Here is an 18238-nt window from a genome sequence, read left to right as displayed (position 1 = left end):
AGACATGTCTTGGCGCGTAAGAAATTTTAAGCAAACTTGAAAGGTGAAAATCACCGTTTTTAATGCTATGGCCCACCAGATACTCGGATCAACCTCATTTTTCGGCTCAACGCCTAAAATAGTCTGAGGAAGAGGATAGACGGCGTGGATTAAACACATGCATCAAGGTGGGGCCTACATGAGTGAGCCACCCATAAGCTTGGAAACAAGCTGATATTTGTGTTTACCAAACCACGTCCAGCGTCCCTGGACGCTGGACGTTGCACGTAACAAATACATTAGAGGTGGGCCCTGCTTAGGTGGGCCACCTCATGGAGGATGGTGTGGATACAACACACACAAAGTGGGCCCCACTTGTAGATGATTTGGATAGAATACATGCCTCATGGTGGGGTCCATTCAAGTGGGCCACACAACCATATCATGATCTCATAAAAGAAAATGAAATGGAGAGGGAGAGAGAGGGAGAGAGAGTGGGACACGCGTGATGGAGGGACCCCGACACTATGGGCCCTCCCTTACAACCAATCATACATCAAGTGGTCCCATTACACATGGGCCCATTAAATCAAAATCCAACGGTGGAGATCCCTTCTCCACTAAAATAGACGGTCTAGATGACCCTAGGTATACAAGAAAAATAAACATCATAATGGGATCCATGGAGAATGACCCCATCATGGATGATCATGATGATCAAAGTGGGCCATCGGCCACATCTTAGGGTCCCAAGTGAGATCCAAACCATTGGTCAGTTGGCCTCACTTGGCCCATCTTAAAAACACTAAAACTACTCTATCAAAGCACCCACCGCTTGATCTTCTTGTTCCATTGGCTTCCTTAGCTCCTTAGCTTTAATTCCAACGGAGGAGATGAGGTTTGGATGGTTGAGATGGGAGATGAAGGGGTAGGAAAGTGGGCCACCTTTGTTGCTTGGGAAAGCTTGAAGAGGCTCATACGTATGGTGCTCTCTTGCTTGGGAAAGTGAATTGAAAAATGAAGGAGAGAGAGAATTGTAAAGGGAGAGAGAGAGAGTGATGGGTGATGAAGTGATGGATGTGGTGAGTGATGGGTGTAAGGGACTTTTTAACTTTTGTGGCTAATGGTGTAAGAAAAGTATGGGCTTTGTAAGAACTTTTTGACTTTTGTGGTTCCTTGGGAATGGGTGAAAGGTGATGTGTACTTGACATGTTGAGATTGATGGATTGATGGATTGATGTGACAAATCGTAGAGATTCTCTCGAAATTCACACGCGCGGCGTTTTCCTCGTACCGAACGCTGGCCCACATCTCCTAACCAAGGTATCGCCTTGGCGCACGAGTCGCGACATCGGAACCGCGGCGACGGCGCGGTCGCTATGGTACAAGTCTTGGGTTGAGTCGACTCGGGTTGACGGCGTGTGAATCAGGGTCGCACGCAAATATCGGTTAAGGGTCGAAGGTTGTCGGAATTCAACCGGGAAGACCACGAAAGTCCATGGAATGATACGGTCTAGGATACGGGGCTTATATGTACAATGGCTTCCTCATTATCAAAGTGGTGGCCTACGATTCACCATCATTGGATGGTGCTCTGCGAAAATTGGGTTAATGTCGTATAGCGCTAACCGGCGATTAAGCATCGCCTTGGACTCGGGGCAGAATTAGTGCATCCGCAATACGGTCGAGGGTTACCTGCAGCCCTTGCATAGTTAACTGACTCTCACGGTGGAAAGCTTTCATTCTTTCCAAAAGATAATGAATCGCTGAATCAACGTCCATAGAATTTTGATACATAACATCGTTATTTGTCATCAGTCCGAAGGGAATCCTCACTCTGATACCAAAGTGACGCAAGGAAGGACGTATTGAGCTCGAGCCTCGTCTTCCTCAAAGGGATAAATGTTCCAAATCCACGAAATTTCTCTGGATTCCTCATAAAGAAACTTCAAATCCACGATGAAAATAAGAAAATAGAAATAATTCTAAAAAAGCTTGAAATAATTTGGTTAATCAAGAAAAAGAGTTTACAACTCTTTTAATAAGGCTAAGGACTCTAGGGAGAAGTTTCGGAATCATCCTATAACTAAAACTCCTAGAAATCACCACTTACTATAAATAGTGTCCTATTTGGCTGAACCATGATGTTCCCCTAATTTTTGTGAGCACTTTTCGTGTTGGACACAACTCTTAAATCCCAACGTATGAAGAGTCACAATCAAACTAAACTAACTAAAAATAGTAAAAACAAAAATAAAACGGGAATTTGACCGTCAATCTAATGGAATCTCACAAATTCGACATGGGGAACCCAGCATATCAAGGATAGATGACTAAAGTAGCTCGTCCTACCCCAAAATCATATATGGTACATCCGATAACTCATTCCAGTTTGCGAGATACGTCCATTTTAAGTTCTAACGGTCCGAATCACTTTTGTCATCGACCGGGCCTTTTCTAATCTATCTTGGCCATGAAAGTGTTCGCGACCCACTCTACATTATCTTGCCTCTCATATAAACAAAGATATAAAACTCCTAATCTCATTTAAACAAGACAACTTTTAGTTCTAGACAAATTCTTAAAAAACTCTTAATATATATGTCCAAAAAAAAAAAAAAGATTCAATACTAAAACTCATATCTTAAAAGCCTAAAAATCGCAAAATAATAATAATACTTATAAAAATGACAAGTTTTGACTAGGAATTCATATTTTACCCTTTAAATAATTAAATTTTGTGAATCTATTTAGAGTTTAATTAACCTAGGTAGATTGAACAAGATGTAAAGCATTATTATAAATTCTCAACAACATATTAATGGAATTTCATCGAATTGCATGGCGGAATTCAATTTTCTCTTAATCCGAAATGAAATCATAATCCCAAGATCTTTTGAATACGATCATGTATAATTTGTAGAATCATATAATTTGAGAAAGTTTGGCTATATTTGGAATGTGACGATATGTGTTAATTCAATGTCGATGATGGTCCTTCAAACTAAGAGGTCTCTCCTCGACCTATCTCAATACAAGAGAAATATAAATAGCCTAAGGAACTTCCTATAGCAGGTGTCAGAAAATCCCACAATCATCTATTTGGATGGACCACACAGAGATGAAGAAGATAATGAAAAACTTATTTACTCTTTATGCGCTTTTCTCTGATTCACATACCCAATGAGAAAGGTGTCTACGAATATTCATATCAACTCCTCTAGGATATGTCAAATAAATAAGGAAAAAATTAGGGTTTAGGGGAAATACCAGTATGGTAATCCATCATCCTACACACAACTTTGTAACCTAGTATAAGGGAAGTACATCGATCTGCCTCATATATATATACACTCATGATCCACTTACTCCACTACCATATCCATCCGCTAATGATCATATCTCATGCCAATCAAAAGTAGACCATCAAATCTAGACCATTAAGTTATCTTAAGGTACGATAAAAGTAGTTTTAATGGTTAAAATAAAACTTCAACAATTAAAAATCTTTGAAAACCTTATTAAATCAATCACAACGTTGGGCCTAGCGAAAAACCACTTGATAGGTTCTTGATTTATTTAGATCAAAGACAAAACATATTCCTAGGAAAATCAATGCATTCATTATTGGACTGTGCAAGAATCAACGGGTCCTAGTGGAAGTACCCAACTACATCCACTTTACTGGCACCTGCATGGACCTTGTAGGAAAAGCCAAAGCCGACTAACCAAATCTTGACCCTTATACATCTCAGGTCTAAGGATTAATTATCTTTCATGCATCATCAAGTCATGATCTCACATTCACAGACCAGGCTAATGGGCCTGTAGACTATTGACTTTATCTCAATCTATCAATGTAAGTGACCAAAGATCTAAACCCAGATCCTTTATTCATTGCACACTCACACTCCTATTCAGGGCAAGGGGTAAGGCATATGTTCACTCCCCAAGTATAGGGTTGTGATGTAGTAATAAACTCGGTAAGACCGAGGTCGAATCCACAGGGACTATAACTTGTACATTTTCTGAAACTAAATAGAACTAGAACTAGACTAAGATGTGATCTAAACCAAATAGAATTTAAGAAACAATTGTGGAATAATTATCTAAAACTTTAAGGAATTCTAAGGAAGGAAACTAGGGATTCAGAGGATCCACTTGTAGAGATCAGGGAGATCTTATGCCTGCATCAAGAATCATGGACATTTAACTGAACTTACTTGATCTGGTTTTCAAGAGATGAAAGGTATATGAATTAGAATGGATTCCATCACCATACCATGCCCAGGAGACAAAGTAAACAAAAGAATTAAACTAATTACCAACCAATCAACATGCCATGAAGGTCAAGAAGGGTTCTGTCATCTTACCGTGCCCATGGGACAATGATGAACAACAGGGGTTCCTGACTTCATAAACATAAAAAGGGAAAAGAAATAATCAAAGCCATTGCAAACCCATTGTAATTTCAGTCACAACAGACCATAAAAGACTAGTACAAATATTCCTTTAATAATCAAATATATCAAATTCAGTTTATAAATTAAAGGCACACAGTAAAATCTCCCATCTCGCTACAGGCTTCACCTCTTAGCCCTAGCTAAGAGGTTTAGCTACACATGAATGGGCTAACTTCAAATATCAAAAACAGAAGAAGGAGAAAAGAAAGAGACAAGGAAAAAAACCAGGTCCAGGTCCAGCCCAAGCGACGTTGCCAGCACCTTCACGTTTCTTCCTTTTCTTCCTTTTCTTCCTTCCTTCAAAGCCAACCCCTGTTGATCCCACCGTCCCTCACACGCTGCCTCAGCTCCCTAGCCAAAAGAAAAAAAACTTTCTTTCTTTTCTTTTCCTCCCCACGTTCCTGCCCGTTTTTCCTTCACACGCTGCCAGCAGCAAAACTCTTCCTCTCTCTTCCCTGACGTCCAACTCCTCTTTATAGCAAAAAAAACCCAATCGGTCGGTGAGAGCTTCCGCCTCGAGAAGCAGTGGAGATGGCCTCCCCTTTACGCACAGCAAGTGCGGATGTTTACGCATCAATCAACACAAGAATGTGCGCTGGTTCTTCATAGGGCCCATAGTTGTAGTCGATGGACAAATCTACTCCGTCCATTGGATGCGGCTCGAAAATCCAGTCAGCTATGTTGATTTTGGCAACGATTTGGAGTGGCCCGCAGATTCTTTCTTGGTGACGTCTACCGGGCATTTGAACGGTTGAAAAACCAAACGCCATTGTCTTTTTCAAATCTGTCACCTAGGCGTGAATGAGATGGAATGAGGGACTCTCTTGAACGGTCTAGATCAAACCTTTGACATACGGTGGTGGCCCACAGAATTCATCCGCAAGCTCTGTTGCGAAACAGAGCCTGCGCAATTAGCGCTGTGATGGCTGGTGGGTCCCAGATTGACCTCAGAAGGAAAATCCAATCCGCTCATTACGTTCCTCTCGAAAAACTAGCTGAAAAGGGTGTTTTTGTATGTCTTTTGGTTCCGCCCATTGAGTCTTTTCTTTCACCGCCCATCCTGCTTTTGATCGCTATGATCTTTCAATTACTTGCATGATGCCAAAAGGTCCTCTAGGTGAGGTTAATAACCCACTTATTTACACAATGGACGGTCCAGATTGATGATTTGGATGATGAATGGGCCCCACTGAGAGGAACCGGCGGACCCACGTTCGCCTGCTATGATAAGGATCCCGTTTTGAGAAGGAGAGTCGGTCAGCACTTGCTGACCGACTTTTGGTCTTTTGGTGTGCGCCCGATGCACCTATATAATGTGTACATGCACTACCTATGTGGGTCCCACAGAGATGTTTGTGAGAAATCTACTCCGTCCATCTGGTTCTTCACATGATTTAGGGCGTTGAGACTGAAGATGAGGTGTTTCCAGAGATCAGGCGGGCCCCAGATCAGTAATTTGTGGGCTGATCTGCCCGTTGGGCCACTTCCACAGCGATCCAATGGATGAAATTTTACGTGTACGGTTCATTTATGGTCCTCAGGCCACATATGGAGTTTTGAACTGATCAGATGGTGGGAACCCTATGATCTTGCATTCTGAACACTTTTCAGGCTACTTGAGCTTCAATTTCTCAATTTTCTTGGATCCCTGGCATGCAAATCTGTCGATCTTGGTCTCCTAGAGTCCGTGCCATGCTCTGGTGCTTTCAGACCATTAAATCCATGCTTTTAGTCCCTTTTCCAGTCCAAGCTCGTGAATACGCCCTGCAACACAAATATAATTAAATCAGCCATTAGACGGAATTATGCTTGTAGATCCAAGTAATAGCTAGGGTCTAATATGCAATATTTGACCCTCAACAGCATAAACCAACAACAAGATGGTTTCCAATGGTAGAGACTGTCCATCATAACCTAAGTCGGTCCCCTCATATAAGATGACTGTACATCTTATGAACTAATGTTCATGGGTGTATCACATGCACCTGTGACAGTCATCGTCTAACATGGTACTGAGATCCATGGACCATGACTCTCTCAAGTCAATGACTATCATATCCAATCTCAAGTTCCCAATGACTATCAGAGGAATCACTCCTCAACAAACTCATAATAAAGATTTTAGACAACACTGCACATTGACAACCAATGGGTTGTCCACCAATTACTCATAGTCATCATGATTTACGGCTAAGATCGTCCTAATCACATCCATATGGTTAATTAATTAGATTTCACGTTGGTTTTCTAGGACACTCACTTTAAGACATTATGTGCACAAACCAGATAACTAATTGTAAAGTTATGGTCGTCGGAAGGTATAGTACACATTTAGGCCATTTCCTTAGATCGAAATTTTCAACCCAATTCCTTTTAAACATGGCCATCCATGAAGTTATTTTTCATATGTTTTACATCAATTTTGATGCAAATTATAATCAATTATAAATATCCAACTAAATCGAGAGAGACCAAGCATCAATATTATTCATAACGAGGAAGCAATCCTCAAATCATAATTACGTCCCTTTTGGTTTAACTTGAAAGCAACACAATAGTAATTTAAAGCAGTATGGTTGATACTACGATAGTCGCTCTCTAATTATTTAAAACATAATTGTATTTGACTTTGGAGCCTCACACATTAATATAAATACTATGATAGTTTCTATATGATATTTTTACTTTATTGAACTAATTATTGCATACATATAGCTTATATATGCTTCTAAAGAAGTATGTTCTAATTGAGAAAAGTATCGATTGATTTTAAGTTTTCCTTGTATTATGGTGTTGGTGTCAACTTAATGTTAATAGACGAGATGATTTGACATGCAGACGAGACCTGTAGAGGAGAAGAGAGACCTTGAATTGGAAGGGGAGAGCCTCATTAGTTCATCATCACCGTCATCATCAACTGTAAGAAAGATGCGCACTTATGAGACATCTCATGGTGGGTCACTAGGTAATGTGGCCCATGTGTGGATGCCTATAAGGGCTATTAATAGACTATTCATGAATGTTTATATCGTCCTAATCAAAGCAAAGATCAATGTGCTACTACCTTTTGGTCCTTTAGCAGTGTTGCTCCATTATCTTACCAAAAACCAAGTAAGGCTTACATTGATTACTTCACCTATTCAATTGACAAAGTAATTATAATTTGTCTTAAATTTTCATTTAAGCTCGCATAGTTGATTGCCTTCTTAGCAAAACAATTGTTATAGAAATGGTTGTATGATCACATGTTTAATTGATTCTTCTCTGACTATAATCATCATATTTCATAACATTGTTTAGATTATACTTCCATAATTGCAAAATACTTTTAATATTATTGGTTTCTCAATACTTTTACTTGTTATTCAAATTATAGGGATGGGTTTTCTTCTTCAGCTTGTTAGGCATAACACCTTTGGCTGAACGTTTAGGCTATGCAACAGAGTAAGTGATGGTTTAAAGAATGAAATTTGAACTTCTATAGATTTTTCATACATCCATTGTTCTCAAGTATGCTAACTCACATAATGTTTTTTCTTTATTTATGTAGACAACTAGCCTATTACACTGGACCTATAGGTACATTCATTCTCCTTAAATGAATTGCGTTGTTGTGTGACATTTTTTCATGTGTCAATAATTTAATCACTTGTTATTAACGAATGCAGGCGGGGGTCTTCTTAATGCCACATTTGGAAATGTGACGGAGATGATAATTTCAATCTATGCTTTAAAGGATGGAATGATCCGTGTTGTTCAACAATCACTACTTGGATCTATCTTATCAAATTTATTGTTAGTGCTTGGGTGTGCTTTCTTCACGGGTGGGATTGTCCATTATCAGAAAGATCAAGTCTTCAACAAGGTAGATAATCTTGTATGTGAGACTTTCTTTGTAAAATCTTTTTGTGAAACAATATATGCATATATTATTGTAAATATTTGACTTAACTATCTCACCCTCAACAGGCAGCTGTTGTGGTGAACTCTGGATTACTAATGATGACAGTCATGAGTATAACATTTCCAGCTGTACTTTACTTCACGAATTCAGAGGTCCTACTTGGAAAGTCAGAGTTAGCTCTTTCGAGGTTTATCAGTTGCATTATGCTTGTTACTTATGCTACTTATCTTGTTTTTCAATTCAAGAGTCATCAGAATCTTCATAATCCTATCAACCAGGCGAGTCTTCTTCATCTTTCTAGGACAACTCCAAATATATATCTTTTGTTTTTTCATTCTATCAAGGTTGTAAATAGACTTGTAACATAACTTAAATCTATTAGTTATATTAAGTTCATTTTACTCATGGGTGATAGTTCACGCAATTAACTTACAGTTTTATAATGTCATGTTAAATTTGGTTATTATTCCCCGCGCTCAAATATTAAAATTGTGGACTACTAACTCGTTCTCAAATTTGCATTTCAAAAAAAAAAAAAAAATCATTCTCAAATTGATGTTATTTTTCCATTGTAACTATCATGCAGTAGAATAGTGCAGATACAAGCATTAGAATTTAATGATATATATTTCATTTTCAAAATAAAAAATAAAAAATAAAAATCATTATATTGATGGCCTTGTACTCTCCTGTTACTTAGCTTTTGTCCTTAAGAATTCTTATCTGAAATAAATAATTTATGTGTTATAGTTGTTATGATCAAATATCAAATACTTGTAAATTTTGTAGGAAGTGGCTCAAAATGAAGAAGTCTCTGACGAAGAAGGTATGCCTGAGATAACTTGGTGGGAAGCAGTCTGTTGGCTTGCTTTTTTCACATTATGGATTTCTATTCTCTCTGAGTATCTTGTCAATACCATACAAGTGAGTTGCACTTCAACTAGTAATCCCTCTTATGTTATGATTCTTGCTCAGATCAATAATTTTCTCCACCATTTAAAACATTTTTAATTATAGATGTTCTACTTTTGTTTTCATCATAGTAATTGATCGCTCTACTTTTGTTATCATTGTTAGAAAATGCAAAATAGTAGTAAACAAAATCTCCATTATTGATGGTCTATGTACCCTTAACTTTTTGGTAAATCATATTATTGAGTGACAATTGTTGAATGTGGATGAGTATTGTTTTCCTTATGTCCATGGCTCATATATTATAAGATTTAATTTGTATTGGTGTGTACATATTCTCGAACTTTGTGACAGTGTTATAAATTGTATTATTTTTTAATATTTTATCCTTTTTCTACTTTATGGTTTGATCCTATATACTAGTTATATATATAATGTCATAGGGGGGTATTTATTATTTCATAAAATCTAAGATAAACCTTATATCCCTTCGTGCCTCAATTGGAGTGATTAGATGTTGCAATGATAATTTATTTTGGTTTTTTCATTGTCATGGGAACACTATCGATGGTGTTACAGAATCTAAGATCTTTATAATGGCCTTCGCCTTAGCATGAGAAGTTCACTTGATTATACTAAATTTTATAAATAGTTATATATTTTTGCTTGGTTGAGATTGCATTGGGTTGATTTTTCATGAAGTATTTGTATTCTATGGTGGAAAACTCAAATTTCAAAGCATGGTTGTTTTTATTAGGTGGTTATACTTGTGGTAGATTACACTTTCTACAAATTAGAGAAAATGTTGTTAAATATTTATTTTTCTATTAAGCAATCATATAATAAAAGAAAACTCTATAATAGACAAACATATTCACTTCAATAATTAATCATAATTTAAGAAAAATCTCATGATTACCATATCCTAACATAGGTCTACATCCTCTTATTTTGTTTTACTAAAAAATTTTAGAACAGAAAATCTACATCTGTTTATCTAGCAGTTATACTACAGGATTTTCTTACCATTTTTTTTCCAGCATGGTAGCAACTATAGTCATATACTCCACTTAAAAAATATGAAACCCATCCCTGTATATTGGTTTTCTCCTATATCTATTGTTGCTTGATATGCAATAGAACTTTCTAATTTTGGGAATGCTAATATTGGTTCAATTATGTTGTATTTTGTTTCATAGGGAGCATCTGAGTCATTGAACATTTCAGTATCTTTTATTAGTGTCATTCTGCTTCCTATAGTAGGAAACGTGACAGAACATGCGAGTGCAATGATGTTTGCTATGAAGGACAAACTTGTAAGTTCATTGTAGCAAGTTTTCTACTAATCCTCTCTTATTATTATTTATTTGATTGCATTATAGTGGACCTTATTTTGCTCTTGTAGGACATTTCACTAGGAGTTTCAATTGGATCATCTACTCAAATATCAATGTTTGTGGTAATGCTTTGCATACTTCTTTTGTCATGGTCTGTGTTGTTCTTGGATCCATAAGTTCTTTCATTCCAATGGATAATGAAATTTCACTATATTTTAGTTTTTTTGGAAATTCAGCATGTCACCATTTGGCTCAAATAAATAATTATTAAAGTTAATACACATTTATAATGAGAGCTGGGGTAGTACTTGCTTGTAACACATTCTAATTTGCTATACTATACGTCCAATCTTTCTTGTACCACATTTAAGTAAAAACAAATTTGCATTTATTATTAGACAGGTGTGCTTTTCACTATTAAGGATTTTTTTTTTTTCTATTAGTTAATATTGCAACTGAATCGATGGACAATGCTATGATTACACAATGGAAGTTATGGCAAAAGTTTGACTCTAGCTACCAACTTGATGCAACCGTCGTTTATTTGGGCTTGAGACCAGTAACAATAACACAACTCCAATTGGTGTAGCGTAATAGACTATACATGGGTTGATTACAGTCAAGCACTATCTAATAGTATAATACATAGGTTGATTACAATCAATGAGCTACAAGGCTATGACTATGATTATATTTATAATTAATTTTGTGGACAATATAATTTTTTAATAATTTAATACCTATCATTGTGAATTTAGCTCAAGACACACATGATATTTGAACCAACTACATTATGGGAAATGCTCCAGTGTTACCAATGCCACCATAAGTAACAGCGATGGTACTTGGATCTTGGGGGCCCACAGTGTGCGTATGGCATCTAACCCATCCAAAAGATGTCCCCCACATTGATGACTAGATGCCCAAGAAATAAGTCAATCAAACCTTCAAGTGAGCCACAACATAGAAAACCTTTGAAAAAACAAACAAAAACATCCAAATGCAAGTGGTGGGCTCAGCTGATGATTCCATTGGCCTGATTTTTGGGGCGTACATTTTGAATGGGTAGGACTCCAAGAACATATCATGTGTGAGACCCATCACTTAAATTTAGGGGTGTAGAATGATTGTACATTGTTTATTATTTTATGGCCTGCCTTTTTTTTTTCTACACACGCACCCCCCACACCCACACCCACGCCGTAGTGGGATTTCACCACCTATGAGTATTGAACCCTATACCTCGTGTTGAAATTCTAGGGAGTCTACCATCGAGGCAAGGTTAAGAACCCACTTAATGGCCTGCCTAATGATTGGATTGGCCTAACTTTTGCTCTAAGCCCACATCACGATCACCTTTTCGACATCAAGTGGGGCCACAACATAAAAGATATTGAAAAAAAAAGGTCCAAAAACCTCCAATTCAAGCGGTGGGACCCGGCTGATGATTCAATTGGCCTGATTTTTAGGGCGCAGATTTTAGATGACTTAGTTTCCATATGCATATCATGTAAACCACACTACTCAAATTTTGGAGGCAAGGGGGCATTGAGCGAATGCACATTAATGATTGAATTGGCCTTATTTTTGCTCTAGGTGCAAATCATCATAACATTTTGAATGGGTCAGATTTCATCCACCACACCACCCACAATAGCCCATACACACATTACTTTCGGTAGTATGGTCACAAGATCATGGCCCTTCATTATATAAATACATTAACGACATGCTCATATCATTGTGTATTCTGCTCAAGCCAAACAAATATTTAAATCAACTTGATTATAATGATACATTAACTAAATGCATTTTTTATATTGTTAACTTGAAATGGATTATTATATATGGAAATGATTTTGCAGCTGCTGTGGTAGCTAAATACCCCACCCTTTCTACTGGAAGATATATAACAATGTCTACTTTAAGATATATAATAGCATGATCTTTTGTATTATTATATAAATAAAATGTAAAGGTTAATTTGGTGTATTTAGCTTTGCGACTTACACAGTACATCAGACTCTTGTTTGAATTGATTATGTAGGACAATGCTCCATTTTTTTTCAATATCAGTAACAGGCATATACTTCTCATGTGACAATAATTTCAGATTCCTTTCTGTGTGGTTGCTGGTTGGATTGCGGGAAAGCCAATGGACTTGAATTTTCAGCTCTTTGAAACTGCTACTCTCTTTGTAGCAATACTTGTTGTTGTAGTTACACTACAGGTTTGTTCTCAACTTTGAAAAATGAATACATACATAAATATGTACATATATACATGTAGTTCATAAGGTCATTCCTACTTTAATAGGACATTGTTCTTTTCTCCCTCTATTATTTCATTTCATTTTCTTGATGCTGACACTAGAAAATTCATCAGCTTTAAACTAAATGCATAGAAACTTAGAAATCACGAACTAGGACTGGTACCTTTTTGTGGGACACTTGTAGGAGTGATCACCTTGTTGATTTTTTCACTTTCATTGTGAATGCTCACACAAAGAAACATAATGTTGCTTGGTCATAACAATATATAAGAAAGTTAGCCTGTTATATATTCTTTTCTTTTGCACCAACGGTGTTAATTTGTTTTTTCAACCTTTTCGACATTAATGTGTTATCTAATCAGTTCTCTAGTTGTTTGAGCTTCATGTTCATTCTCTTGCAATTAATGTGCTTTTTATCAGCACTTGAAGTCAATTGGGATTGTAAAGGGAAGTGTTTGAATTTTCTGTCTTACAATTTTACTAACATTTTTTCTCTCATCAAGTCCATTTGCATCTCTCTGCTATTCGCATCATTTTTCTCACCGATTTTCATTGCAAAGGGATGGAGAGCCTTTCTATTTGGGCTTCCTAGCCCAATGTGGTCATCATAGATGATGTACTTTATTTCCTTTGGCTTGGATGAGTCCCATCCTTTCTTTTCTTTTTTTGTATCCTTGCTAGCTTTCCCATTTTGTTGGACCCTTCCTTGTGGTGGAGCCTTCCTCAAGTTTTCTACGTTTTTTTGAGGATTTTATATTGAAGAAATCATTCCTCTGAACTCTATTAATTATTCTGCTTCTGACGTAACTACTGCAAGATCCTGCAAGCCTCCTGCAGTTCTTGTTATGCTCAAGTTTGTGGACTATCAATAAATTTGAACAATTTTTTCGACCATATTAGGTATCTTTTGCATAACGCTTTCCATATTCCCAAATTGAATTCTTGCCTCTTAATTGTTTTAGATTTTTTATTTTTTTTTTTTTTTTTTTGGGTGTGCCAAGAATTCAACATTCTCAAATAGATTTTTTTTTTGTTGATATCTCTTTTGAAATATTTCCAAGTGGCAATTGTGCACCTATTCAATGCCCACACGACACCTACACCATAGGTTCACCGTATCAGTGAGGCACATTGTCACAGTCCACAATTTGTCCTTGCATCATGACCTAAAAGTATCATTCTAGTTACCAAAGGAAATTGTTAAGCTCCCCAGCATCTCTCTATTTGTTGAAGGTCCTAGGGTCTAGTATCCACACCCTGGATGCACCCCCAATAGTCATACTCCAATTGGCAATGGCCCTTTTCCATATGGCCCAACTCTCCTCATTTCTTGAACCATTAATGTAAATTTTGTAGGTTCTCCACCACTATAGCCTAGATGACTTCCCTTTTCTTGACGCAAAGTGTCGGCCAGCGTTTTCAGGGCTCCCAGCTTCTCCCCCTTGATTTCTTCAAGCCTTTCTCAAGGCCCTCATTCCTGTTGCCCATCTCTTTGAACCAATCATACCCATCTCCCATGGAAATCTCTGACTATGCAACTCTCACCTTTATGATTACCAATACATCTAGAGACTTCTCTCTCTTAGGCTTGCTTGGACACACACCTTTGTTCCCATGTGCTTGCTCATTGATCACCCCAAATGACATTGTGTCTCTCCTACACCACAAGCTTTAAGAACTCGTTTCTGATAATGCTTGGATGTCCCATGTCACAGCCTTGGTGCCTTCCCAATTGTAAACCTTGAAGCACTTGACTCAACCCCTTTGTGGATGAGTCAACCAATCACCCAGTGCTTAGGGTTTAGGACAAGAAGCTGGCATCATGCTAGAACCAAGAACTTACAACTTTCTGAGATGCCTTCCAAATGAGGAGTCCTTATATAGGCACAAGATTCTTCTAGCTACTTCACATTAAAGGCTAGGAGGAAGCCATATTGCAATCATCCAAAGCTAAGGAATACTTTAGGCATCTTTTAGACTATTCCACACTATTCTTCTTTTTTTATATACACACACCACATGGGCACTCAAACCCATTACCTCAATGTTGAAACACACTCTGTCTACTATTGAGCCATGGGTTGGATCCCCTATTCTACACTACTCTAGCTACAAGAGGGCACCAGAGAACTCTACAATATCCTAGAGACATCTAAACAACTCTAATCTTCTGTAGAACTCTCCACATTGTACATAGCCTCATAATGTACAAGGAGAGCAAAAATTGGCTGAGTCTATTAGTTGGGACATGGAGATGAACTTCATTTAAAATGATTCGTGGCATCAATAAACCTATATTTTTTAAATGCATAGAATAACATATGGAATAATGTCTTAGATATGGAGTAAGTTTTCTTTATTCACTTAAAAAAAATAAGAGAGAGAGAGAGAGAGAGAGAGAGAGAGAGAGAGAGAGAAGGTTTTGTATGATTCTAATCTCTTCAGTCATTTTTGCCTCTGTTGTTGCAGGAAGGGACTGCAAACTATTTCAAAGGGCTCATGCTCATACTCTGCTATCTGGTAGTGGCAGCCAGTTTCTTTCTACATTCCGATCCTTCAAATGGTAAGCCATTGTGAAACGTAGTTGATCTTATCACATACTGATTATTTTCAGTAGCAGCCCAAGAAAAGCATTGCAAACATGACCTTTTCTTAAGCCTTGGCAAAAATTTGAATCCATTTTCTTTTATATGCTTAACTGAGCTTTTGTTTTTTTTTCTTTTTCTTTTCTTTTTTCTCTTTTTTTTTTTAGTTTTAAAGAAAACAAGTTAACTGTTTGGCTCCAGAGCCTGGATGAATTTGAGTCCATTTGGTTAGATTTTGTAGTAATCTTGGTTTTTATTAACACTAATATGGTCCATGTGTACAAAAATGTTTACGTGGGTTTCGGAATTTACATTACTCCATTTCTTTTGCACTCGGTTGATTGCCACTTGCACTTTTTTCCTTATGAATGTGTGGTTGGATGAAAAGGAAAGATGTGCAAAAGCTTGCTGATAAAATCTGAAGTTGGAGAATTGAAAATTTTAAACAAGCTCTTATTACTGGTTACAACAATGATTTTATAAGGCAATTTATCAAGTTGGCAATCAACACATCCAACTCAAACCTGGAAATCATAGACTGATTTTTTACCCAAATTCAAGTTTTTGAAACCCATAAAAACTTCATAAAACTGTCTTTTTTCTCTCACAGTATATAAGCAAAAGAGTTGTCAAAGGATGCTTTAGCCATTTTCATATATGACCGATTTCTAGAGATTAAATCAAACATATGGGAAATTAATTTAATATTATTCAAGGGTTTTTTTTTCGCAGGTTATTATTAAGGATCTACTAAAGGAGACAACCTGGCAAGAACAACAATCTCTGCATTAAAATAATGAATAGAATGTGTTTTTCTTGTAGAATTGTAGGCATGCACTCAATATCTATGCAGTTTCTGTATTCCTAGATTATCTTTTGTTTCAAACTTCAAAAGTTCAGGATTTTGTGTTTTGGAGTCTGATCCATTTCCTGAGAGCAGAAAGCAACAAGACTAGAGCTTGTACTAAAATGGTCCTCCTCACTACCAATTCAAGTTGTTGCATCATTTTTTTTTTCTTTACTACAGATTTGATTTCACAATGGTGTGATAAAAGCTGATGTAACTAAATCTAAGGTCACAAACTAACTCCCTAATCATGGTGTAGTGATAATTTCCTCTCTTCTAATACTGGTTTCTTTCTGTGATTATTTCTCCTCAAATCGACTCCATTTTCTCTCTAGATAATGGCGTGCCTATCTCAGTGTGATCAGTTTCCTTTTTTCTCATCATCATAGCCTTGTTACAACTATTTGGGGTTGCTTTTATGAATCCTGTTTCACCTAACGTTCCTAGGGCCATATTCTCTCTCTCTCTCTCTCTCTCTCTCTCTCTCTCTCTAGGTGAACAGCACCTGATATCCTCCTTCTCCTTCTTGATCGAAATCCTTATAGGTCTTCTCCTCATATTCCTTTTAAGCCCTTCAACCCTAATCAAGATTCCCTTCCTTATCAGAGCCATCTCTATTTTACTTTCCACATGAACAGGCCATATCAAATAGTGCTCAATCATTTTACCTCCAATTGGGGTAACTCTTAGGTTGCCTCAAAAGACCTCCTGATTGATTTTATTCCTCATAGCCTTCCACACATCCATCTCATCATTGTCATCTCTACGATGCTCACCTTCTGCTCATGTTGCTTCTTAATATCCCAAATGTAATCAGTTCTGTTTTTTGTTCAAAATGATTGAAACTGTGCTCATGTTTCTTGATCCATTAAACGACTGGGCCTGCAACATGTAACATATTGCAAAGAAGTTAACAACTAGATTCTTTTAATTTAGAACACCACATATGATTACTGTATGAGGAATTATATGATCCATGGCCAAAGGATGTGTCAGCGTCCACCCATTTTCAGTTTGGACTCGCCGGTCCATGGTTCAGTGATCAATGATGAGCCTCATGTGAACAACCATGCCTAAAAAATCTCCATTATTGGAAGATTCTACCCTTTCAATCTTCTCCCTTTTCTCATTTGAATGGGCAATGTCTGTATTTCTTTTCTTAACCATCTCTTTGTAGGTTACCAATCAAAGGTTTTTTTTTTTTGTTTTTTTTTTTTTCCTTTTTTCCATTTTTCTGGTGGAGATGCAGGGTATCGATCCACCAATCAAAGAGTTAAATCTGTCCATTAAGGGTATTTTGGGTATGAACTACCATTAGTTGCACAGTGGGAATGGGCAATCACCTATTTTTAAAACTTAGATTTTAAAAGATACACTTCTATTGAAAGATTTTCTTAAAATATATGCAAACATATGATTAATTGTAAGATTATTAAAATAAAGGTTATATGAATTGATTATCTCTGTCTTTTTTTTTTTTTTGGGGTCACAAAACAGTGACCTCCATATGTATATATATGTGATAAAACAGCAACACATCCCATTCGGACACAGGGAAGGACGTGTTGAGGTTGAGCACTGTCTTCCTCAGGGGGATAACTACTCCGAATCCACAGAGCTTCTCTCAACTCCTCACAAATATACCTCGAATACACGAGGGAAAACAAGAAAATAGAAATAAATTCTAGAAAAAACAAATTTTCATTAGTAGATAATAAAAACGAATTTACAACCCTTTAAATAGTGATACGAAGCCTTGGAAGAAGTTTCAAAATCAAACTCCAACTCAAACTCCCTAAAATTCGCAACTGTCTATAAATAGTACATTTACTATTTATAGTAAATGTCCTATTTGGCTTAATCATGTTATTCTCCTAATTTTTCTAAGAACTTTTCATGTCAGACACAACTCCTAAAGCTCAAAGGATGAAGAGTTATA

The 18238-nt window shown here is 36.9% G+C and overlaps 1 protein-coding gene across 3 annotated transcripts in view; it reads left to right on the top strand.

Annotated features, from left to right (window-relative positions):
• Positions 1 to 16473, top strand: part of LOC131227664 (vacuolar cation/proton exchanger 2-like) — a 54833-nt gene extending 38360 nt beyond the window's left edge. Inside the window, exons 2-12 of one of the 3 annotated variants that reach the window (XM_058223458.1) lie at positions 7281 to 7553; positions 7819 to 7886; positions 7993 to 8021; positions 8111 to 8307; positions 8412 to 8624; positions 9136 to 9270; positions 10458 to 10574; positions 10664 to 10717; positions 12709 to 12825; positions 15337 to 15430; positions 16185 to 16473. In XM_058223458.1, the coding sequence (XP_058079441.1) occupies positions 7281 to 7553; positions 7819 to 7886; positions 7993 to 8021; positions 8111 to 8307; positions 8412 to 8624; positions 9136 to 9270; positions 10458 to 10574; positions 10664 to 10717; positions 12709 to 12825; positions 15337 to 15430; positions 16185 to 16195 (1308 nt within the window). In that variant the 3' untranslated portion in view covers positions 16196 to 16473. Of the gene's footprint in view, positions 1 to 7280; positions 7554 to 7818; positions 7887 to 7992; positions 8022 to 8110; positions 8308 to 8411; positions 8629 to 9135; positions 9271 to 10457; positions 10575 to 10663; positions 10718 to 12708; positions 12826 to 15336; positions 15431 to 16184 lie in introns of all 3 variants that reach the window. The other 2 variants (XM_058223460.1, XM_058223461.1) reach the window with 2 other exon arrangements.
• The last annotated feature ends 1765 nt before the right edge of the window (positions 16474 to 18238 follow it).

The sequence above is a fragment of the Magnolia sinica genome, chromosome 15 (genome assembly GCF_029962835.1).
Source record: "Magnolia sinica isolate HGM2019 chromosome 15, MsV1, whole genome shotgun sequence".
In the NCBI taxonomy this organism is placed as follows: Eukaryota; Viridiplantae; Streptophyta; class Magnoliopsida; order Magnoliales; family Magnoliaceae; genus Magnolia; species Magnolia sinica.
The sequence above is the reverse complement of the archived record's forward strand: the minus strand, read 5'-3'. Positions and strand labels throughout refer to the sequence as shown.